The following is a 24,020-nucleotide window of genomic DNA, read 5'->3' as shown; positions in this document are numbered from 1 at the left end:
GAGCTCCTTACCCGGCTCATCCATTTCAACAAAGTCACATCATATATATATATTTGTGTATCCATTGGACGAGCGACACCTCATCGGTGCTCACATAGGTGTGCACGGTAAGTGTGCANCAATAAAATATGTACGGTCAGAAGGATCCGATGTGTCTGATTTTTATTTATTTTTAATTAAAGATTAATAAATTACTATAATAAAGTTTGGTTAACGGCGGAAGTGGCTTTACTTCATTGCCTGTACCCATTCCTTGGACTGCTGCCACGTGCAGTTTTCACAGAATGGGTGCTTCATGTTAACTTCCGGTCAATATATGTTATTTCGAAAGATTTATTTTCGATTTTGTTTTATATAAAATATCAATCGATTATCTTATTTTAAAAAAAAAAAAATATGAGAGCAATCAATATTTTTTTATTTTACAATGAGATAATCGACTTATCATCTTATACAAACACAACGGTGTATAACATAAACTCACATGTTAAATTCTCCACTTTTTTACGTGTCGGATATTTTGCATGATATTGTAATGTCCGTTTGCTATGAATTGTCTGTAATCGTTGAAAAGTAAGGTTCGATCATATTCATTGAATGTTACGGTTTCCTTATAAGATTAGGCACAGCGACTCAGAGAAAAGTCCATATTGTATACAAAAATTGGGCCTGACCGTGACAGTCGAAGTCCAGACCATCGTCCATATCTGGCCCAACCCAATTACAGCTCCAATAAAGACATTTTTAGAAGTGAATGGGATATCTAAAAATAATGCCAATTATGTTTTCGTTTATCACTATTGCCATAAAAATCACATTTTATACATAAAGTTTTTACATATCGATGGAAGAATTTGATTTGGGGAAGAAATTTGAGTTTGGAAGGGATATCACCATAATTATTCTCATATTTACGTAAGTTAAGAACTTAATGATGAGGTGTATTTAAAATCGATCAAAACAATCTAATGATTTCAAATTAATGGATTTCGAATCCATAACTTCCAATCCCTTCATCCAAGCAAGGGGTATAAACAAACCGAATATGAAAAAATTTTGAAGATTCAAATCAGTTATATTCAAGCTCGATTCGAATTTCGAAAATTTTAAAATTTTTTGTTCAAATTATGTTCGAAAGATTCGACATGTTCATGAATTATTGCTCAAAAATAAGTAGTCGAAAGGCTCAAAATTTATTTATTTAATATATAATTATATTATATTAATAAACTATCGATGCTCGCGAGTAACTTACAAATTATCGAACAAAATAATTTATGTTCAATATCGATTCAGGGTAAGATGGCACGCAAATCGAACTGAATTTCAAGCATGCTTAACTTGAGGTTGATCATCAATCTCAATTCAAATAGTAATTCCCAAGCAGCTCGATGAGAAATTATATATATATAATTCTCTAATATTGGTTAAGATAGAAAGTCAAATCACTAGATTTTATGGTCAAATCTCAACTCAAATTTGATTCGAATCTATGCTACATTTATCTAATCTAACATAATAAATAATCCAAATTATTCTATCAAATAATCAAGAGTATGTCTCTTATGAGACGGTCTCACGAATCTTTACCTGTGAAATGGGTCAACCCTATCGATATTTACAATAAAAAGTAATACTCTAAGCATAAAAAATAATATTTTTTTATGGATGACTCAAGTAAAAGACACGTCTCATAAAATATGATCCGTGAGACCGTGTGACACAAATTTTTATATATAATCAATTATATCAGATTGGACATTGGACTCACATATGAACAGCGTGCGTAAATGGGAATAAATCTACAATATCTTAATTCTGTTATTTCAAGAAAATCTATGCATTATTGTCTTTGACAAAACTACCCCCACCGACCACACGAAACCAAGCTTCTTTAATATATAGCACACCATTCCGTTCCTCCTTTTTCCCTAAAAAAGATCCAATAAAGAAATCATTGCAGAACTTCTCTTTCTACCTTTCGAGTCGTCGCGGAGCTTCATTGTATAGAAATGGCGGAAACGAAGTTGGATGGAGGAAGTCCATCTCTTTTCTCACCATACAAGATGGGAATATTCGATCTTTCTCACAGGTAAGCCATGGATCTTCTCCCCAACACCTGAGAATAAATAATTCCTTCAACTTTCCAGATCAATTTTCTGCTTCTTAATCTCGTATTTTCGGTGAATCTTTGCTGTTCTTGAAATGATCTATCTTGTGTGCAGGGTGGTTCTTGCTCCCATGACCAGATGCAGAGCTTTGAACAGCATCCCCCAGCCTGCCCTCGCTCAATATTACACACAGAGAGCTACAAAAGGTGGATTCCTCATCACAGAGGGTACCATGATCTCCCCCACTGCCGCAGGGTAATTTCGTAAATCCAGCATCTGGTAGGGAAAGCAAGAATTATTGCCCCTCCCAGTAGCATTACTGATCTTACGTTAATAAGCTCGTTACTCTTGGAAAAGCTTTTGTGTGGTCCATCCCCATTTATATTTTCATGCTCACCCATTGGGTGAATAATTGCAACAAAAAAAAAAAGAAAAAAAAGCTCTTTCGTTTTAAAAATAAATAAATCTGTTAAAATTCCCAGTAAAAATCCAGTGAGCTAAAAAGGTTGTGTTTTAAAATTAAAGTTGAACTGCTTGCGGGCTTACACGTAAATTTATGTTAAAAAAGGAATATTTCAAAGCAAAAAAGCGACATCTTGAATTCAATAAAAGTATATTTATTTCTTCTTTTTCTAACCTCAAATCTCAATATAATTTTATGTATAGATGACTTGAAAAACCAGAAAAATTCGTTGGCAAGAAATGGGTACATTTATATTGAATCCGAGGTTTCACCATCGTTTCAAATTCTTCATTAAGTTTTTTTAATTTATTTTTTTTGTTATTTGACCAAACTACCATCCCAATTATTATTTTTATGTTTTAAAAATAATGGGTTTCACTAAATATCTTTGTTTGTGTGATCAAAATCATGTAGGGAGTCCATTATTGGACTTTCCCTTTTCTTCAGATTGAAAATATTAGTTACAATCTAATTCTATTAACTTTAATTTCTTAGATTATTTCTATTAACTTGTTTTCCCTTATTCTAATCATCAAACTCATATTCTTTTGTTAATCTTATGTACACTTACCATCCTTGCAGACGCAGTGTAAGAAATATAAGAAATAAGTGAATAATTATATCCTATATTTTATAATTTTAATCAATACTTGTTATTAAATTTTATACGTACATGGTAATATTGTTTTCATTTGTATTTTCCGTTTGTTGTTTGAATCCATGCAGGTTTCCGCACGTGCCAGGTATTTTTAACAAGGAGCAAGTGGAGGCATGGAGGGAAGTGGTGGATGCTGTTCATGCTAAGGGTGCTATTATCTTCTGTCAATTGTGGCATGTTGGCCGAGCTTCTCATCAAGGTACTGTCTTTCTCAAGTCCTCGAAATATATAGATAGTGGTTCTGATTCGATATTCGACGGTGTAATTCAGTTGATTGTTTGTTAGTGTTGCTTATAAAGGGTGGATCTTCTTTTGATCTGATTCTCAATCCATGTTCTTAAATCTGAACTATTATACCAAGATTTGTCATAACATATGTTAGATCGATATTAGGGAGATGTTTGAAGTTGAGTCCCATCGTTTTTCTAGCATTTTGTCCCATGATGAATTTAAACATGATCTTGGTTGTGTTCGCAGTGCTTCAGCCGGGTGGAATTGCTCCGGTTTCATCCACGGACAAGCCGATATCCAATAGGTGGAGGGTGCTTTTACCTGACGGGAGTTACCAGATTTATCCGAAACCACGTAAATTGGAAACTCGTGAGATCCCTGAGTTGGTAGAACACTATCGTCAGGCGGCCCTGAATGCTATTGAAGCAGGTCACCAAAACTTGTAAATTGATCAATCATGAGATTGCTTTTAGTTCAGCATTTGAATTCTCAAGCTTTTCGTGGTGATGATTTCACATATGATGAAAATAAAAAAAGTGTGAAAGCATTATGGTAGATCAATTATATGGAATAAATTGCTCATTTAGTTTGTTCATAGTGATGTTTTTATATCTTTTGATATAGTGAAAGATGCCCAGCCATCAAAATGTTATCGCATTTTCTTACTCTAGAATTTCTCAGATATGTAGTGAGTTCCTTTTATTGCCTCTAATAATTACAAGACGAGCAGGTTTTGATGGTATCGAGATTCATGGGGCTCACGGGTATCTCATTGATCAATTTTTGAAGAATGGAATCAACGAAAGAACAGATGCATATGGTGGGTCTCTAGAAAACCGCTGCAAATTTTTAACACAGGTTGTTCAAGCAACCGTGTCAGCCATCGGAGCTGACCGAGTAGGCGTCAGAATTTCACCGGCAATAGACCACCTCGACGCAATGGACTCAAACCCACTCACCCTGGGACTCGCAGTAGTAGAGAGACTCAACAAGATTCAAACAGATCATGGCTCAAAACTGGCGTATCTCCACGTGACTCAGCCCCGATACACGGCCTATGGGCAAACAGAATCAGGCAGACCTGGCAGTGTGGAAGAGGAGACCCAATTCATGAGGACTTGGCGTAGGGCGTACAAGGGAACTTTCATATGTAGTGGCGGATTCACTAGGCAGCTAGGAATCGAGGCCGTGGCACAGGACGACGCTGATTTGGTGGCGTACGGTCGGTTCTTTATTTCAAATCCGGACTTGGTAAAGAGACTCGAGATCAATGCACCTCTGACCAAGTACATCAGGGCTACCTTTTATACGCATGATCCAGTCATAGGATATACCGACTACCCTTTTCTCGGAAACGATACTATGAATAACATCCCCACGTCGCGTCTTTGAACGTCGGTATTGCAATATCTGGAGCATAGAGCTTGAGCAGTATAGCTTGTTGGTCATGGTCCGCAATTTCCTGGCCTGATGCAGAGTTTTAATTGGATGTGTGTATTTTGTGCAATATAGCATAATATTGGTTGAAATTGGCTTTGCAAGACTCGAGATTTACATATAAACTTGTGTATTTGTTGAGAGGAAAATTATTGTGAAACATTGAATTCTATGTAATCATCTGTTGATCTTTTACTCTTCCTGATTATGGAAATCCCAGAATATTAAAGTTTTAAAGAAAGAAACATGGATTCCATTCTAATCACTGTTATGATTTTCGAATAAATATATATAATAAATGCTAAAAATAATCCATTTCTCGAAGGGTGGAAACAAAAATGTTAAACTCAAAGTTAATAGGGCTTTAGTCTTGGTCATCATAAAATTCTGATTAATTTTTCAAAAGAAGTTTTTTGCTTATTGTACATGAACTGATGAACAGTTTATCAATACGATTTACATAGTTATCGTAATTTAGAGAACGTTGCACAAACTTTAGGCTCTGCAAATCCTATTAATTTTATCATTTTGGTTATTGTGAAAATGTTGGCGGTTCCATTAGTTCCAGAGTAAATTCATGATTGAAAATCTGTTCCTGCTATTCCAATCGACACTCGCCTGCCTATAGGTACGGTAGACGATGTTCTGCTAGCCTTTTGATGAATCGATTCCCACTGTAACAACTTCTTTTCACTGAATTTCCATTGCTCGGCAAAATCATGGAGAAAACAGTAATTAAGAATTCTATGCTATCTTAATTTGTAAAAAAATATCGTTGCACGCACACCCATGTATGTGTGTGTGTGTGTGTGTGTGTGTGTATATATATATATTATATATATATACTGAAATGAAGGAGCGGGGTGAGAATGGCAGCGCCTAAAAAAACTTGTCTGTTTCCACCAAATGCATACGCATATATATATACACACTCATGACAATACATATTTATGGAGAGTGAGACACAAACGCATGCACAAACAGATGACTAGGCTGCGTCCATGCACGCCCGACTCAACACGCTGATATATAGTCCATCCATCTCCACCTGAAAAAAGGGAAAATCGAAATTAGATATATATGTGTGTGTGTGTGTGTGTACGTATGCTACAATTAAAATAATTGGGTTTTATAGATATATAATTTTTTAAAATAAATTTAGTGGCCCCTTATCTCGAATCCCGGGTCCCAACATATATAGAAAGAAACGACCAAGATAGAGCGTATTAGTTTAAGGTTGCATAAAATCATAGACCCTATATATGCGTGTGTCTATATATATAGGAATGAACGTGCATGGATTGTTGGATATACACTTGAACGCAAACCAGAGCTAATTGGGTTCTAGTTGAACTCCAAGGAGCCAGCCTGTCAACCTCCAATCCAACCCACCTGGCTGTTTATTTATATTAACAGATAAGCAAACATGCAAAACCTTTTTAACTATCGAAGCAGAAAGAAAAAAAAAGCTGATAATATATTGCTATAAGGGTCTGATAAAAAAATTCAACAGATTGTTTATAATCATGAGTTTGTTTGGAATTGGAAGCAGGTATCTTAGTATACGATACATGTATCGGATTCTTATTTGTTTTATTAATGTTTGTTTTGTTTATTCTAGCTAGGCATGCTGAACGAAGATTTCTTGATTTCGTAGCTTGGTCTTAATCCGAAGCTGGGTTTTTTTTTTAACTGTGGTTTTCATGATAAATTACTTGATCTTCATTGTTTATATTCAATGTGTTGATCAAGTTTCGTACTTTTGCATGCAGCAATCTTGTTTTTAAATTTTTTTTTTTTTAAAAAAATTGATTTCCTGCAGCTTTAAATCAACCAATTCGAGCGAGTGATGAAAATTAATGGCATTCTTTAGACTTCTATTTTTTCAATCTTTTTTTATTTATAAATTGTTTTGCCATGCACGCTTGCTGATTTAATTTCTGTGATATTTAATAGCAGGAAAAACCAGAAAACTTTCCGTCCTAAGAAGAATTCCTCTCCCGGCAGTAAGGTAATAAAATAACTCTTACAATCTGATCTTTGACTCAACATTTGAATTATTTCACTTGTTTCGTTCGTCCATAAGGCTGTAGAGCTCAAATCCAAAACACCTGTCTATTAAATGTGAGTGTCTCTCAAAGTTGCAACTTGCACGTCTTTTCACAATCACTTATAAAGCTAGCCGATATGAGATAATAACAGGCACATCACAGTTATAGATATTACATAGCATTAATTAGGAAAAACTTTAATGGATTTAGCCAGAATTAATCAAATTTCATCTAAAGAAAATTACGAGAGGCAAATGAATTACACGCAGATTCTTACTATTTATGGCCAACCATTCGTTAAGATCCTCTCCTGGGGGAAGTACCGCTACTTCCCTTAAGTTGCCATACTTACCCAGCGTAGAATCAATACGCTGCGTATAGATGCATATCTATGCTCTCTTCAATGAGCTCTTTTGGTGAACATATCGAGTTATAATCTTCTCTCATGTAGTGATTGAGTTATGATAATTAACCGACCAAAATATGTCATTTTCCGGTATCCACTGCGTGTGTCTAGTGTCAAGACTCTACGACTATGGTGGATGTCTCGTTCCTATTTTTAGCATATATATTGTTAAGAAAGGTGTTCTTGTTCGATCCATTTCTGAATAAATGCATGCATACGATGTGGTTTGTAGCGATCAATCTACTAATTTAAACAGAATAACATAGAGAGTGTTTTACTGGTTATGTTTTGAAGTTACCAGTTCTTTCTCCCTTGGAAAGCTTCTGACTTCTTTAATAAAGTAAGTGTTCTTTACGCGACTCTAACCGAGTTTTGCACACCGGAAACTTGTCATAAAATGTCAGCTGGACCGAAGTATGTTATCTGATTCATTGATATTTTATCTTGTCTATGTTCTTTGTTATGATAGATGTTCTGCAGCCTTTGACATGTCATATCAAAAAACTGATTTTGCTAAATTAGTGGGAATCGATCGTTTCAATTCATCTGTCACACTTGATTTTTCAGGATGTGCACTGAAGTAGCCATGATTATGTATAATATTTGAAGTCATTCTTGGATGTGCAGGTATGAGTACCGATGGGCTGATGGGGTGACCGTAAAGAAACCAATGGAGATATCTGCTCCAAAATATGTCGAGTATTTAATGGACTGGATCGAAGCTCAGCTCGAGGATGAGTCCATCTTCCCTCAAAAAATAGGTACACACTGACACACACGATGTGTACGTATATATGATGCATATATCTATTATATGTGTGTGTGTGTGTGTGTCTATTCTTATGACATCAACTTGGTTTATCAAACTCAGATCTTTCTTCATGGATTCCAGGCTTACCCTTTCCACCGAACTTCCAAGACATCGTGAAAACTATAGTAAAACGTCTTTTCCGTGTGTATGGGCATATATATCACTCACATTTCCAGAATATTTTGGGTCTAGAAGAAGCAGCTCATCTCAACACTTGCTTGAAGCATTTTGTTCTGTTTACTTCGGTAATCTTTATCAGCATTGAAACGAATTCTTTTTGTAAAACAAATTATAAGTTCTTCCCTAAGAATCCAAGTAGCCACCAGCAGGTGATCTCCCCGGCAAGACTCTACACGATATATCATATCTTGTTCATCAAACCGTGTTTAATTTACATCGTGACAGTGATTGCATAATTCAATGCAGGAATTCAGGTTGATAACCAAGGAAGAACTCGAACCCCTTAACGAGATCATCGAGCCAATTTTATGATACTAGCTAGCTAGAAACTTTCCGGCTCTGAGTCTCAGAAAATCCAGCCTGTTTGATTAACTTCTCATTCTTGAGAAAGCTGTTTGTTAATAAACACTGGTTTTATATGGCTAAACTTTGAAACTTCTTCCGATTCGTGTAGCTAAAAGTTAAACTGTCACATGGAAATCTTTGCATGTTGATATTGATAATTTAACGTAATAATTAACAAAAATGGTTTTTTTTTTTAAAAAAAAAATTATATCTGATTACTCATTTAAATTTCAATATCTCTTCATTTAATTCTATAATTAATTGGGCGATATTTTCGAGACATGGTTAACCATGGTTCAACCACATGTCGCTCGAGCTTTTTGCAACAACCAAGCATCTAGATTCCTTTGAGTCCAATTTATTTGTCAATGCTACAATGCTATATTTTTATATATGTTTTTTGAAACATCGTTTCACATTTTCATAATTGGTTAAATTATAAAAATGCCCTAAACAGCATCAAACACAATTTTATTTTTTTTTTGGGGAATTTTCAAACCACAGTAACTCGAATGTGTGTGTGTGGTGTTCTGCATCGAAGTCCGGTGATCGAATAATAGATAACAGCCACTGTTACACTAAATCTTTTTATTAGTAAGGAAATGCACCGCCCCCATCAACACTACGGAAACAAAAGACTGCAACACAACTTGGATCCTAAAACATTACAAGGTAGACAGACACAAGAAAAAAGACTGGAAAACAAACCAGCGAGGCACGAAACAAAGATAACAGTTGAGAAACATAGATGGGGGTGCACGTCAAAGGAGTCGGGTTCTCCTCATGGCTACGGTTTGCCGCTGTTTGGCACGAATTTACGCATCCAAACATGCTTGCCATTGATGGACAATTTCGCTTTGCTCATCCCATTAAGAATGCTGTCTAAGAAAGCTGGCCTGAGGAACACGACTCTTGCGTAGAGAGCTTGTTCATCGACCCTAACCTCTTGCATGTGGACCGACTCTACACAGTTCCCATAGACCCTCGAGAAAAATTGCCTTATTTCACTTTCAGTGACGGGGTAACCTTTAGAGAACGTAGCAAACATCGTCCTCTCGCATAGTGCCGGCTCATTTGCCTGAGCCACATTGCTTTGGGAAGGAGGGGTGCCTCCATGAATGTTTATGTTAGAGAAGATTTGCATCAAAGGGTTATCATAAGATGGCTGCGAAATCATCAGGGTCGAACCTGATGCAGCATGACCTGGCATGCTCATCTGGCTATCGTTCAAGCTTTCACCAAAACCACCATAACAGGCTTTCTCCATAATGTCGGATAGTACAGGGATGTATACTTCTTCAATCAGGGTTTGAATTTCAGGATGAGCAGTAAGTCGATGGAGGTGGAAAAATTTGAGAGAGACGTCATTTTGCAGGATGCTCTGAGTGAGCGGAATTTCAGTTGCTTCAAATTGGAGTGGGAACTGGACACCATCCATGCACTTGAGGCATGCTATGGCCTCATCAGCAAGTTCGTTGATAAGAAACAGAGGTTGCGATAAGATCTTACTAATGGCACTGCTAAAGCCTACCCGTTCAAACCAAAGCCATAGTCCCATGATCTGCAGGCATTCTAAGGGATTTCGCCAAAGATCTCGCACGAGAATGGTGTACAGTTGTCTATCAATCTTCTGAAAAATCTTGGATTCCTCTAGCGTAACAGGGGGAATAAAACCATCCATGAGAATATCCACAGCTGTAAGATGCCAAACCTGTTAAGCATGAAATTCAAACCTGAATTCCAAGTAAAAACTTAGATATAACAAAATGACAAAAGCGAAACAGAGAAACAGGACTTGTGATAGAGTAGTAATTAGCAGTAACCACGAGCCACCCAGAAAATCAAGAAACGCAAAATCAAGAATGTGAGTGCTCGAGTGTGTTTGCTGGGGAGGAACTGAAAATAAAAATGTAAAAGGGTTGAAATGAGAATCTATGCAAATGAATTAAATAAAATGAAAAAGAATGCACGTTATCTGAGTCATCCTCTTAAAATCAGAGAGACAGATGCTCAAAGTCAGTCAGAAGATATTCATGGAAGTCATGGGAAATTAATCCCCACTCCATTTTTCTTCAGGAAAAGCCACGCAGCTGATTCAAAATTTCATTTATATCAAACTCAAAACTAAGACATCTAGCAGACTTCTTTGCTATGAGAAAAACCAAAGGCGACTTACGGCAAAAAATTCTTGAATAGAACCTTTTCTCTTAAGAGGACTCTACGACCCAACACGCTTTATAAATACAAGCACATCCAACGTTGGTAGATGAAGGCATTAAGTTGTTCTTATCTACTGTTCACAAAAAAACAAGCATTAACTGTGCTGAGTAGGAAATTTTCAAAGAGAAACAATCTTTAGTAGGTGAATTAATGTGATTGTTGAGATTATGACAATAAGCCCATGGTATATCACGATTCTTTCATTTCAGTCAGTAAGCCTCTGTGAAAGCATTACACTTGTTGCACATGAAGAAAGGTGATGAAATCAAAGAACCAATTATTCACCAAATCCTCAATTTCCGAGGGATTACAAATTTACAAAACCTAGACTATTATAATGAGTCCAAAAGTTTTACACTTCTCCATTCAACCTTCCCCGGTTCAATGTCTTCTTTCATTCATCTCAATTATGAAACCTAAAAAGAATAGTCCGTTTCACACTTTATGCTTTTTTTAAACTTTAGCAAACTTACGTAAAGCAACGTAAATTTAACCATATACTCTGGCAGAGCTTAACAATAAACTTGCGAACACATTTGAACTCACACAGTCTTTTTAATCTACTCATCATAGAACCAAAATAATAATAATAATAACCTCAAGAAGAAAAAATCCAAGCACCATAAAAATTTTATGGATTAAGGTTTTCTAAATACTTGCATGCATGTTGTTGCTAATAAATATTTGCAGGGGGGGGAGTTCATGGTTTTTCGAATGCTGACTGTTGCAAAAACATCAGTTGTCCACAGAATTAGAGCAATCATACGAGAAGTTAACAGCTTAATGATATGATTATCCCTTCCATCAAATTAAGATAAATTTTTAGCTCCGCCAACCCGTCGATTGAATAAATTACCCACAATAGGACCGCATAAAGACAACCACATCTCAGGGTAGTATATCATAGTTACTTTATGGGAGTAGTAATATCAAGCAAAACAAAAACAAAATCTTTCTTATAGATACCTTGTGCCACCCAATAGGAATGAACTTTGTACATTTATTTCGAAGCTACCAGTTATTCCATATTAAAAATAAATATTACCGTGTCTTCACTCGTTCAAGTATCTAATGTTCGTCGCTATGTTGTTCAAATCAACATAACGTAGTCGTTCATAATTTTGGCTGTTTACCTTAATGAATGATGACGGATTTTGGCTTAAGTCGTAAACGACAATATTGTGAAACAAAGGTATCTCTAACTATTCCGTACAATTCATACGTCAGAAAATTAAAAACCTAAACAATCCACTGTTGCATATAATGACATGATATTTCCATTTTTAACAATTAACTAACGACAAATTTTTAGTACGGAAAAATCACTACTTAATCATGACAACATTTCTAGGAGGAGGTCATGACAGCAATCTTATGAATGTTAAAAACGTACAAATCTGGACAACGATCTAAGCAATGTTGACAAACAAATAACTATCGATAGCAGAAATCATACCTGAAACTATGCAGTAAATCATAATGAATAACCTAAATTTTATCTGAAGCTAGGTCATACACCATACCGTAAGGAGTCTTCAATTGACAATCCATTATTGTTAGAGCCTTTCCTGATCATTATGAGCTCCTACAGCCGTTGGTATTCCTGAGAGTTGATGATTCTGGTACAATGAGCATACTTTATCGGCTTGCCAAGATAATGAAACCAACTGACTAAGACACTAAAGAAATTTCACATAAAACTTTAAAAGTCCAAACTCCAAATATTTTAAAAGAAATAAAATTATAAAGTATTAGTAAATTCAGAACATTTGACCATCATGCATGAATATACAAGAACATATAGAGACTCGACTGTAGTCAAACTGGGCATGGCAGTAGCAACTTTTCTCCCAGTGTGGAAGCGAGCGACATGGTTCAGTCACTTTAGCACCAGCAATACCTTAGAAAAAAAATCCCAACTTTCTCATGAGCACACAAATTACTGGCCTCGGTAACTTTGGACGCTGTAAATTGATAAAAATCTAGTGATAGCGTTATAAAACAGCCCAATGCTTTTTAGGCTTAATTGCTAAATTAGTGACTACAATAGGCAGAAGCATGTGAGGAAGAGCAATAAAGATAGTCATTATCTCGAGCTCCATGAAAAAGCATCATGGTCAGGATTCATAAAGTGATACAGATACAAAGGAAAGATATTAAATTTCTTTAGCGGTGTTTTCATTGATCCATAAGCCACATATCATAAGCTGAGAGAGAGGGAGCTAAGGGATGTCGAATATACACATCGAGAAAGAAAAAAAAAAGGAAATGCATCTTTTGACAGTTTTTCATATCCTAGTGGCTAGTGGATTCATAGAAACAGGCCCTACGTAGCTTGCATTATAAAATGAATTGTCAGATAGAAATGCAAAGAACAGCATGGACATGATCTGGCAGGCATCAAAACACTAGAAGGCGGTCAAGGCAGATAGATGGAAGACAATGATAGATTTCTAAACATCTCACTGAAATCCCAAGCACAGAAGCACAAAATAATAAATCGATTTCGAAGTAACAAAACCATTCATAGTAAAACAATCTAGCAAAAAAAAAATCTCAAGACCCTCATTCGTGCACCTAAGTCAGCTCAGAATCTCGTTCAACAGAGCCGGCAAGTGTGACTCAGTTTTATAGCATTAGTGCTTTTCAATTTTACCGTTAAATCTCCAAATGGATCAATTCAGGTCATCAATGACTGTCATCTTCACGCAGAGGATTGTGTTCAAGAAATATTCATCAATTTATACGGGTGTTTCCCGAAATATACCAGCACAAATAAAACCCACTCCATCTAAGAAGGCAAAAAGAACCCAGAACGTTGGACAAAAATTTTAGCTCGATCGAAAAAGCATGATCACTTTCAGTAATAATAGTTTCCACGATTATCACCTATTTAAAAAAATTGAGAAAGCTACGTACACAGAGCATCCATATTTCCAACGGCAGGCCCTCCTTCCATTCACTCCGCCTCCCGAAGGACTTGTCACTGTATTTCCTCATCGAAGGCCCGAGTGAATATCCCTGCGAGCGACTCCGACACTCCAGCACCACCAGGACAGGCCCGAGGTGGTAATGGAGAACTCCGGTCAGAAATATATCGAAAAACAATTTCATGTCGCGGTAAGCAAATGCCGGCATTTCGATCGGTATATCGAAGCCACAATTGTTACTCTCCGAAGCTAATGGCAGTATGGCACCGCCGTCGGCTAAGATATTGCGGTAACTCCGTGTAGATGGTGGCAGAATTCAGAAATCGGATATGAGTTTCCAGTGGTGGAGGGTGCATTCTAACTTGATTTTCAGTGGGTTTTGTGTGCAATCTCAACCGTCCATCGAATACCATCGCTGAAAGTTTGAATTTCGGTGGGTTCATTGTGCAATCTAAACCGTCCATCGGATACCGACATACAAAGATTGAATTTCAGTGGTGGGAAATCTCAACCGTCCATCGGATACCCGGTCTCTATTTTTTAATCGAAGATTCCTCATTTAATCTCCACGTGATTAAGTCCACGTCATATCCTCATACTCGGTTTTATTTAATTGGCTTCAAAATTCTTGTCTCAATCGACGGACATTAAATCTTTATCTTAGTCTATATCCTCGTTTCAAAAAACGAGGTGGTCGGATTTATCATCATCATTCCGATCTGACGTAAATTAAATCATTATCTCAATCATCGCTTCAAATATCGGTTGAATTAACCAAAAAAATCTTCACATTCACTTACAGAATATTGATACAATAAGAAAAAAAGATGAAACCATATAATAATTACCAGGTGACGAGTTTGATCATGAATGAGATTTGAATGTTATGAATTTGATTTTTTTTAAATTATTATAAAATATCATTATTATTACTAGTAGTAATTATATTATTATTGGAGGCCTTGGAGCGAGTTCGGCAATGAGGATAACATTCTCATATACGTTTTCGATTTGTTTCAGAGATTTGAAAAATTGCCCCATTTCAAATTTTTCAAGCAGAAAAATTTGTCACCTCAACTCATCACATATAAATCTTGAAATTTTGTTAGTGTTATTTTAAAAAAATGTTGTGTATTCTTTTTAAAAATACTTTTATTTTTCTCTGTCTCCAAATAAGTTACTTCATCTCTTTCTTTTCTTATGGATTTCCCTCCTCAAATAATTTGAATTTTTTTTAACATGATAATAAATTAGAGAGAAAATAGAAGAACAAGATGCCATCAAAGTTTTGCATTTTCACAAGGTAATTTTGATTTTTTCAAAATCGGTCTCAATTTCGTAGAAGATGAATTCACATAATCCTCTCTATAAAAATCAAGATAACTGATAAAAATGTGTTTTTTTGTTAGAATCAGCATTGTTCGAGATGACTTTCCTCTTGCAAGTATAAGCTAGCCATGTCAGAAAACTAAGAAGAAGAAATATGATAATAGGAAGAAGATAATTAGATAATGGAAAACTGTTCTATTAGGACATCTCAAATTGCGGGAAAATTTATAAAATAAACTCGGTCAACTATTTAATTAAGAAAATTACTCTCATGTACATATGTAGAGGTCATTTTCTTAATTAAATAGTTGACCGTGGCTAAAAACAAAATATCTCTTCTCGCTATTATGGACGATTTCTCCACAATAAAAGACGGATTATGCTCCTTGACCCATCTTTAAATCCATTTTTTATTTTCGAGATTGCTACATTGATCTCTATATCTGGACGACCACCGTAGCAGTGGAGTATGGTTTGGAGGATAACATAAATTACGAAAGTTTGTCCTCCAAAATTGCATAATCTTTTCCTTTTATTTTAAATTTATGTTTTGATCAATTTAATTTTTTTTATTTTATTTTTAATGCCTTTGATCAATTTATTGCTAATTTTTTTGTTCCACTGTAATTTATTTCAAGTATTTTTTCAATAATTTTTTGTGATTTTACTATTTTTAAGAAAAACCGACGAGAAATAATGAACAAGATCATGAAAAAATATCTTACACAATTTATTACAAAAACTCGACTTAATTTAACTTGATATAAATTAAATATGCGAGATCTTAGACATAGAAAAATAGATAATTACTAAATGAAATATCACCACCAACAACAAGAAAACGCACACAAAATCTCTATTTTTGAAAATAGAGATTACTGGAAAATAAATGATGAAAAATAAGAAATTTGGGTTGGACTTGTTGAAGTTTTGTTTAAAGTATTCATACAAGTATGTGTATACAAATGTTTGTAATTAAACGTCCCCACCTATTGCAATTCTACCTTTAATTTATTTGCCTCCAGTATGACATTTGTATCATATTTCAACTAAAAATGATTTGATTTCAAATTCCATTTATGCTAAAGTTCTTTAAGAAATCTTTCTGACTTGGTAGGCCCCAGATTTTGAAATTTCTTATGTTGTGCAGAAAACCTTCCAAGAAGTACTTTTCAAAGAACTGGAGCAGAAAGAACAGTCAGTTGGAGAAAATGAATCATAAGAAGGCGAGAGGCATTTGGCGGTGCCAATGAACTCTGCAACTGAAGAGCCATTTGTCAATAGCGTGCAAACCGGAAACATTCCAGCGGCAACGTCTGATAAGAAAGTCCAGACAAAGAAAGGTCATATACCAAGTTCCTTCATTTGAAAATCAAATGTATGATAATCATTGTTCAACATGAAGGCCAGATGAATAGTTTTGCTGGTAATATTTAAAAACAATAAAAAACATTATACATGAACTACTCTGCAGTTTAAAAGATTCAAGTTACGATTATCACTAGCTATACTAAAATTTTTTTGTAGATTGATAAAAGTTCGGTATTTTTTAGTTGAAACTTAAAAATACAAAAAAATTGAATGGTTAGTGTTCTCTTCACTTGTTTGTTGGCAACAATATCGTTAATAAAGTTGTGAGAATGGTGTCAAAGAAGGTAAATTGTTATCCATGTTAATCGCGAAAATACGATTTTGACATAATATAATGTTTTATGCTCCTTGATTTACCCTCCCCGAAAATGGTCCATTCTAGTCCATTAGCATTTGCCTTCATCAATATGATGCATGCACAATTTTTCTGTTTAGATTTCTCCTATTTCATCTAAATAACAGAGAATGTTTAAAAAAAATGTTGCATGTGTCAGGAACGGTGACATGAAATTCTAACTGCTATATTTACTCAAAAATAGAAAGAGTTCTAAAATGCCATTCTCGCCTGCTGAATGCAAGGCAAAACATTAGAATTTGTTGGTGATTCATTGGGCAGGCAACAGTTCCATTCTCTCATGTGCATGGTGCCAGGCGGCGACAACGAAACATCCGATGTTGCAGATGTGGTGCATGAGTATGGTCTTGTTAAAGCTCTTGGTTCAGCAAGGCCTAATGGATGGGCTTATCGGTTTCCTAGTACCAACACCACCATTTTTTACTACTGGTCGGCCACTCTTTGTGACTTGGAGCCTACGGATGCACGCCAATCGGACACGCCCTGTTGGTTGGGAAGATCAACATATGGATGGTGCTCACAGGTTATTCTATTTTGTTGCTTCATTCACTTTAATTCTTGACGTATATACGGTACTTTTCTCATNTAAGAAGTGCATTTAGATCGACACGTAAGATGACGATAAAACGTAAAATAAAAAGATATAATTAATTTAATAATATTTTTGTACTGTATCACATAAAATATACATACGAGTATAACATTTTGTAAGTGGAGACCCGACATTTTCGTGTTTGAGCGATTATATATGGATGAATGATTTCTTTGTGTAACATGTGGTAGTTAATACCAAAAGGCAGCACGTTAACCTGACTGTTGTATCTATCGTTAATGTAAGTCTTGCCCAGATTGAATCTCACTCTACCAGCCTTTGAATGCACTCCACATTCATCTTGTAGAGGCTGCTGATCCGGACTGTTCACCTTCTCAGGATTTTGATATCACCAAAATGATTCTTTTGAATGACCAAACACCAATTCCGACTGCTACATTACCTTGATTGGCTCAAAGGTTTCACACAAGTGCCTGAATCCAGATGGTGGAGACGGCATCACCATCCACATCAAGCCAGCCATCTTGGTGGCGGAGATGGTGGTCCCCGCCATCCCCTAACTACCTCCACCACCAACACAATCGCCGCTGGATCCCCACCGCTCTTTTCTCGAGCCATAAGGCCATTCTGGCAGCAATTTGGCTGGCCCTTTTGTTCGTTGTATTTTATTGGCAGATAAACGCGGCGTCCGGTCGGCTCTTCAGTTTTCGGAGAGGATTTGCTCCGCGGAAGTTTCCCCGGCTACGTCCTGTTGCTTTTAACTTGACAGACTTTGGGGCGGTTGGAGATGGGGTTACAGTGAATACTGCGGCGTTTGAGAGGGCTGTGGTGGCGATTTCGAAGCTCGGGAAGAGGGGTGGAGGTCAACTCAATGTGCCGCCGGGTTATTGGCTTACGGCGCCGTTTAATCTCACGAGTCATATGACTTTATTCCTTGCTGAGGATGCTGTTATTCTTGGCATCGATGTGAGTCCTTTTAAGTCCTTCAGGTTTGGAATTTCTCAAATTTCATTCTAAAGGTTTGAAATTTTCCATTAGGTGGTAAATTTTTTAATCATGGTTTTCCCGTTCCCTTTCAGCTTGATATATATAATACATGGGTTTTTTTTTTTTTCTGGAATTGAGAGTGTATCTTGTCATTAAAAATTTTAAATGCTGAACAAATTAAACCGTTTTGAAAAATCAGAATGCTTCAAATACACATCCGCCGAGCAGTAAGTTGTGTATTCGTGCTTAAGTTTGGGATGCTTTCAGTCCTAATAGATAAAGTTTTTGGATTGTTCACCTGTTTCCCAATACTTCTGTGATTTCTTTGTGCGCTTAATTCGTTCATGACACTGTTTTGTGAAGTACCTCTAAAGGTGTTTGGTAGATTTGTGAGACCAAGCATGGTCACTGTTGGTTAGCCAAGCTGCTTATTTATTCCGCTTATAAGAACTTTTATTTTAACGGTTGAATTTGGATCTGGAAAATTGGAAGGAGAAGCGAAAATTGGAAATTAAGCTCATCGCCATTTTTCATGCTTAATATTGTTAGTTTTATTTTATTAAACGAATTTTAAGTAGTATGGGTTAAGAAAGAGATTTAGACGTTACCATGTGGTTCTTGAAGTCAAGTCGTGTGCTTGATTAGCTGGATGGTTTCATCGTTGCACATATCATCTTTCTTCAAGGTTATCATTTCATTGTTTTTATAATCTGTGCTCATTGCTATTTTCATACTCTGCAATATCCTGTAGGATGAGAGATATTGGCCTCTCTTGCCTCCATTGCCTTCATATGGATATGGGAGAGAGCATCCAGGCCCTCGATATGGAAGTTTAATCCACGGACAAAATCTCAAAGACGTTGTAATTACAGGTCAGCATTTTAATGATGAACTTCAGGATTTTTAGAAAGGAGGGAATCAGATACTCTTCCTCATAGGAACATCGGATGGCCCTCAACAATTGAGCCAAAGATTTACTAGTAGGGATGATTTTGAATTTTCATGTAATACCAGGTGTATTTTTCTGTATAACATAGAACAGCAATGTAAAATTTACCTTCACCCTAAATTTAGAGATTCTAGTAGGTTGCTCGAATTCCTAGCGCCGCCCTTGTGAACATTGGAAATCTAAAGAAACACTCAGTGTGAATATCTTTCTTTAGTAGAGAGTAGCAATGAATGTAAATCCTATCATACTTTACTTGAAAATTCTTTATCTAACATATTAACACACTTCTCTTGTGGATTAGTTGAGTTTCATGGAGGTCTAGATGATACCTGGAAAAGATGATTTTGTGTGTGTATCTTCATGGGTTTGTCTCAGAAGCACTCCTTGAATTTGTTGGTTTCCATGTCATAGTTTTCACGAGGGTGGTTAACTTTGGGGGTAGTTTACATTTTTGTGATAATGGAACTCTATTTTTTCACTAAAAATGAATAAAAAATAGCTTGCAGTCCTAATGGAAAATGCATATACATGACTGGCGTTCTAAGAAATTAGCCTTGTAGTCATTTCATTATATTTTACATGTCCTAAGTTATTCATGTTCTCTCTCTGTGTTTCACTGGTGTGCTACATAGTATAGCACCACAGGAAATTCCAAATGACAACTGATTTTTTATGATTTTGAATCTTCTTGACTTCAGGGTGTGCAAAATGTTTGTTCAAATATAATTATACATTTATCATCGAAAAATCCCTACATGTAATTCCTGATGCAGGTCACAACGGCACCATTAACGGTCAGGGTCAAGCATGGTGGAAGAAGTTTAGGCAAAAGCTTCTTAGTCACACCCGAGGACCACTTGTTCAGATCATGTGGTCTAGCGACATTTTGATTTCTAACATAACATTACGTGATTCTCCTTTCTGGACTCTGCATCCATATGACTGCAAGAATGTTACGATTAAAAATGTAACCATACTGTCTCCCATCTCTGAAGCTCCCAATACTGATGGCATAGACCCCGGTAAGTTTATTATCTTTGCTTTTGTCTTTATTGTTATTAAACGGGCAAGTTATTCATTTTCAGATTGTTGTTATGTAACTCGTAAAATGCAATTTATTGATCAGATTCTATTATAGTTGATACTAGTATGTTTTGTGATTGTGTAAAGATATTGAGGTCGACTTCGAAATTTATGAAGCCTTTCCTTTCGTTGAATCCAATTATCTACTTATTGGATTGTCTGATCTAAGATGATTGACTCTGGATGAATAGATTCGTGTGAAGATATGGTGATCGAGGACTGTTACATAAGTGTTGGGGATGATGCCGTTGCCATAAAGAGTGGTTGGGATCAATACGGAATCGCTTATGGAAGACCCTCAACGAATATACTTATACGAAACCTCGTTGTTCGCTCCATGGTCAGGTGAGTGATATATTCTTGTACGTACCACCTTTGTTTTCCATGATTTATTCTGATAGTAAACGAGACACCTTGTTTCACAGTGCGGGTATATCAATAGGCAGTGAGATGTCTGGTGGAGTGTCAAATGTCACCATAGAAAATGTCCACGTATGGAACTCCAGACGAGCTGTTCGGATCAAAACTGCCCCTGGAAGAGGAGGTTATGTAAAACACATAACATACAGAAACCTGACGTTCGAGAATGTTCGTGTGGGAATCGTCATCAAGACAGAGTACAACGAACATCCGGACGAGGGATTCGATCCTAAGGCTGTTCCTCGACTGGAAGATATCAGTTACACCTCGGTTCACGGTGAAGGGGTTCGAGTTCCGGTTCGAATACATGGGAGTGGAGATATTCCTATATGGAACGTGAGTTTCCAAGACATGTCTGTGGGGATAACCTATAAAAAGAAACACATTTTCCAGTGTTCTTATGTGCAGGGACGCGTTATAGGGGCTGTGTTCCCCGCTCCCTGTGAAAATTTGGATTTGTACGATGAGAGGGGACGTTTGGTTAGACCATCCCTCGCTCATAATATATCAGATGTTGATTATGATTTTTGAATATTTTTTGCTGGCACATCGCCATTATTTTAGGACGACGAGTTTTGAAATATATGAATGTTTTACTAAATTATCGGGGCCTTCAAATTTGTAGAGTTGGATGATTATAAATTTGATACGACTATAGGAAGAATTGGGTGCGAATGACCATCATTTACTAATACAAACGTCATGGCAAATGTCATAATTTATTTAGTTTTCTCTTCTCTCCATTGAGCACTATCCTGGTCCACGAACCACACATCCTATGTGTTTTCCTGTTCTTGTTTTTGGCCAATGCCTTTATTGGCCATGAAAGTACAATTTTGAAGTTTTGTTATTCAAGTAAAATTATGATGGTTCAACTTTTACATTACATTCCATTTTTGTGGTCCATTTGATCGATCGATCGATCAAGTCCCTTTCTATGCTACATAAACTTCCGGTGTATTTTTACATAAAATATTTATAACGATAATCTGGATTTAATTTAAAATAAAACATATAAAACAAATCAGATTATTATATTAACATTTTGTATAAAATCATACAGAAAATAACCATTCTGATGTAACATTTGAGTTAGGAATCAAATGATTCTTTTACAAGTCAAATTTGTGTTTTTAGAAATTACATAAAAATACCATCTTAATTTTTTCGTGAAGTTATTAAAAACTTTTCAAAAAATCATGTGTAGTTAGTTTTTTTTACTGTAAAATTTGTAATTTTATTCAAATAATATCAAGATCTAAAACTACAAGATTTACTAACCAAGGAGTAAAAGTCTCTGACATCCACACAAACGAGGATGTTGGAGAAATAACAAAAGAAGCTAATGAATGTGTCACTTTATTCTCTGAGCGCATCACATGACTCAAAGTTATAGAAGTATGATTACTCATAAGTCGTTGGATATCAATTGCAAAAGTGCCGACATAGCTAAAGTTCTCTTTTGGTCGTGTGACTGCTTGCACATCCAGAAAAGAATCCGAGCAAATTTGATGAAGTTGAAAGTGATGATCCTGCACCAATGAGAGTCCCTCCGTAATAGCTGTAAGTTCAACTATAAGAACAGATTGTGGCTCAGTAATTTTCTTCTCAAACGCCAACACAGGCTAGCCCACGTCATTGCACACCACTCCCCCTATCGCAAAGCTATCAGAGATCTCTTTATACGCTGTATCAACATCGAATCATATGTAGTTAGTTGTGTTTACCTTTTTTCTTCACCTTAGTTGAAATCCATTTAAATATATTTATAAATTATATTATATATATTAGTTATAATATCGAGTGAAAAAATTTGATTCCCCTTTTATCAATTGTTGTGTTTGCTAGATTTTTTATTATTATTATTAAAGCGTCAAATTTTATAATAAACGATATTATATACTAAATTCTATTTTTGTTTTAAATATACTAAATTCTATTTTTAAAATTTGTAATAAATTTTTGCTTTTTTTAGGAAAGTTCATAAAGTTTTCCAAAGAAAATAGTAAGATATGCTGGCTAGTTGCGAGGAGCCCTACTTAAATGCGCCACGTGGTGAGATATGGTTGGGAGGGAGAACTCTGAGTGTGGTGGACCACCGCCGGGTTCTCAATTTGCAGTCATATTAATTAATAATTTTATTTAAAATTTATAAAATACTAGGTGTAGGTACCTCAAATTTTTGAGGTTTGCACCCAAGTTNGAATAGGTCTTTTATAAGACGATCTCATGAATTTTTATCTGTTAGACGAGTCAACCCTACCAATATTCACAATAAAAAGTAATACTCTAGTATAAAAAGTAATATTTTTCATAGATGATCCGAATAAGAGATCTGTCTAACAAAATACGACCCGTGAGACCGTCTCACAAGTTTTTACCAATTATATATTGAACTGTATATATGTGGCATTTTTTAAATCCGCATTCTTTTTAGAGGTAGACAGTATTTTATTTAAAATTTATAAATTATATGTATAATTTATATTATAAGAAATTTTTCCCACAATAAAAAAAGCTTGGCTACGCCCCTGCTTTCAAATAAACTTTCATTATTATATTACAAAATTACAATTTCATTATAAGTTATTGCTGTCCCCATATTTAATAAAATATTTATAGTTTGTCCAAATAAATGTATAAAACAGTATATTAATATAATTGAAATGACCTTTTCTTATTTTTTTCTATTTTTGTACAGAATATCTATGATATTTAAAAGAAAAGGATCATGCAACAATATGGATTTATGAATTATTCTAAATAATTTATTTAACAATCAAATCTCGTATACCTCACTCTATATAATTCGTTTTCTTTAATGTTTACACATTAATTAATGAGTATTTTTTATATAAGACGGTTCCATATGTGTCAACACGATATATGTTTTGCGTGAAAAATAATATTTTTGAAATAAAAATAATTTTTTTAATAAATCATATCGAATAAAAAGATGCATGTCTCACAATTTTTGCAGCCACATAAATTTTCAAGTTAAATTATTTAGGTTCCATCTCTTATGTCTGATGTCTCTTGCATGTGATTTAATATATGTTAGGTGAGTGACACATCATCGGTGCTCACATAAGTGTGCACGGTAGGTGTGTAGCATATCAAAACTATATAT

General features: G+C 35.5%; 3 protein-coding genes and 1 long non-coding RNA gene across 14 annotated transcripts; 3 read left to right on the top strand and 1 right to left on the bottom strand.

Moving 5' to 3' along the window:
- Positions 1 to 1,905: 1,905 nt before the first annotated feature.
- Positions 1,906 to 5,162, top strand: LOC140961591 (12-oxophytodienoate reductase 3-like). The gene is made up of 5 exons (XM_073420230.1): positions 1,906 to 2,092; positions 2,226 to 2,366; positions 3,301 to 3,431; positions 3,710 to 3,892; positions 4,194 to 5,162. The coding sequence occupies exons 1-5, from the start codon at positions 2,013 to 2,015 to the stop codon at positions 4,853 to 4,855; spliced, it is 1,197 nt and encodes a 398-aa protein (XP_073276331.1). The 5' UTR covers positions 1,906 to 2,012; the 3' UTR covers positions 4,856 to 5,162.
- On the top strand, positions 2,373 to 2,920 carry LOC140961592 (uncharacterized). The gene is made up of 2 exons (XR_012172374.1): positions 2,373 to 2,558; positions 2,871 to 2,920. It is a non-coding gene; the product is annotated as an uncharacterized lncRNA (long non-coding RNA).
- Positions 5,163 to 9,468: 4,306 nt separating the features above from the next.
- Positions 9,469 to 14,281, bottom strand: LOC140961465 (uncharacterized). 11 transcript variants are annotated; one of them, XM_073419997.1, is made up of 4 exons: positions 13,570 to 13,822; positions 12,727 to 12,813; positions 12,437 to 12,516; positions 9,469 to 10,388 (listed from the first exon to the last, which is right to left on the bottom strand). In XM_073419997.1, exons 3-4 carry the CDS (start codon positions 12,462 to 12,464, stop codon positions 9,481 to 9,483), a joined length of 936 nt encoding a protein of 311 aa, XP_073276098.1. In that variant the 5' UTR covers positions 12,465 to 12,516; positions 12,727 to 12,813; positions 13,570 to 13,822; the 3' UTR covers positions 9,469 to 9,480. The 11 variants fall into 11 exon arrangements, with proteins under 11 accessions (XP_073276098.1, XP_073276093.1, XP_073276096.1 ...); XM_073419992.1 differs by lacking the exon at positions 13,570 to 13,822 and adding an exon at positions 13,833 to 14,281 and having other exon boundaries at positions 12,437 to 12,877; XM_073419995.1 differs by lacking the exon at positions 13,570 to 13,822 and adding an exon at positions 13,833 to 14,281 and having other exon boundaries at positions 12,437 to 12,813.
- Positions 14,282 to 17,588: 3,307 nt separating this feature from the next.
- LOC140961910 (probable polygalacturonase) lies at positions 17,589 to 21,429 on the top strand. Its single transcript, XM_073420690.1, has 5 exons — positions 17,589 to 18,417; positions 19,190 to 19,310; positions 20,161 to 20,409; positions 20,662 to 20,815; positions 20,896 to 21,429. The coding sequence occupies exons 1-5, from the start codon at positions 17,935 to 17,937 to the stop codon at positions 21,419 to 21,421; spliced, it is 1,533 nt and encodes a 510-aa protein (XP_073276791.1). The 5' UTR covers positions 17,589 to 17,934; the 3' UTR covers positions 21,422 to 21,429.
- Positions 21,430 to 24,020: the final 2,591 nt, after the last annotated feature.

This window comes from Primulina huaijiensis, chromosome 16, assembly GCF_012295235.1.
Source record: "Primulina huaijiensis isolate GDHJ02 chromosome 16, ASM1229523v2, whole genome shotgun sequence".
In the NCBI taxonomy this organism is placed as follows: Eukaryota; Viridiplantae; Streptophyta; class Magnoliopsida; order Lamiales; family Gesneriaceae; genus Primulina; species Primulina huaijiensis.
The sequence above is the reverse complement of the archived record's forward strand: the minus strand, read 5'-3'. Positions and strand labels throughout refer to the sequence as shown.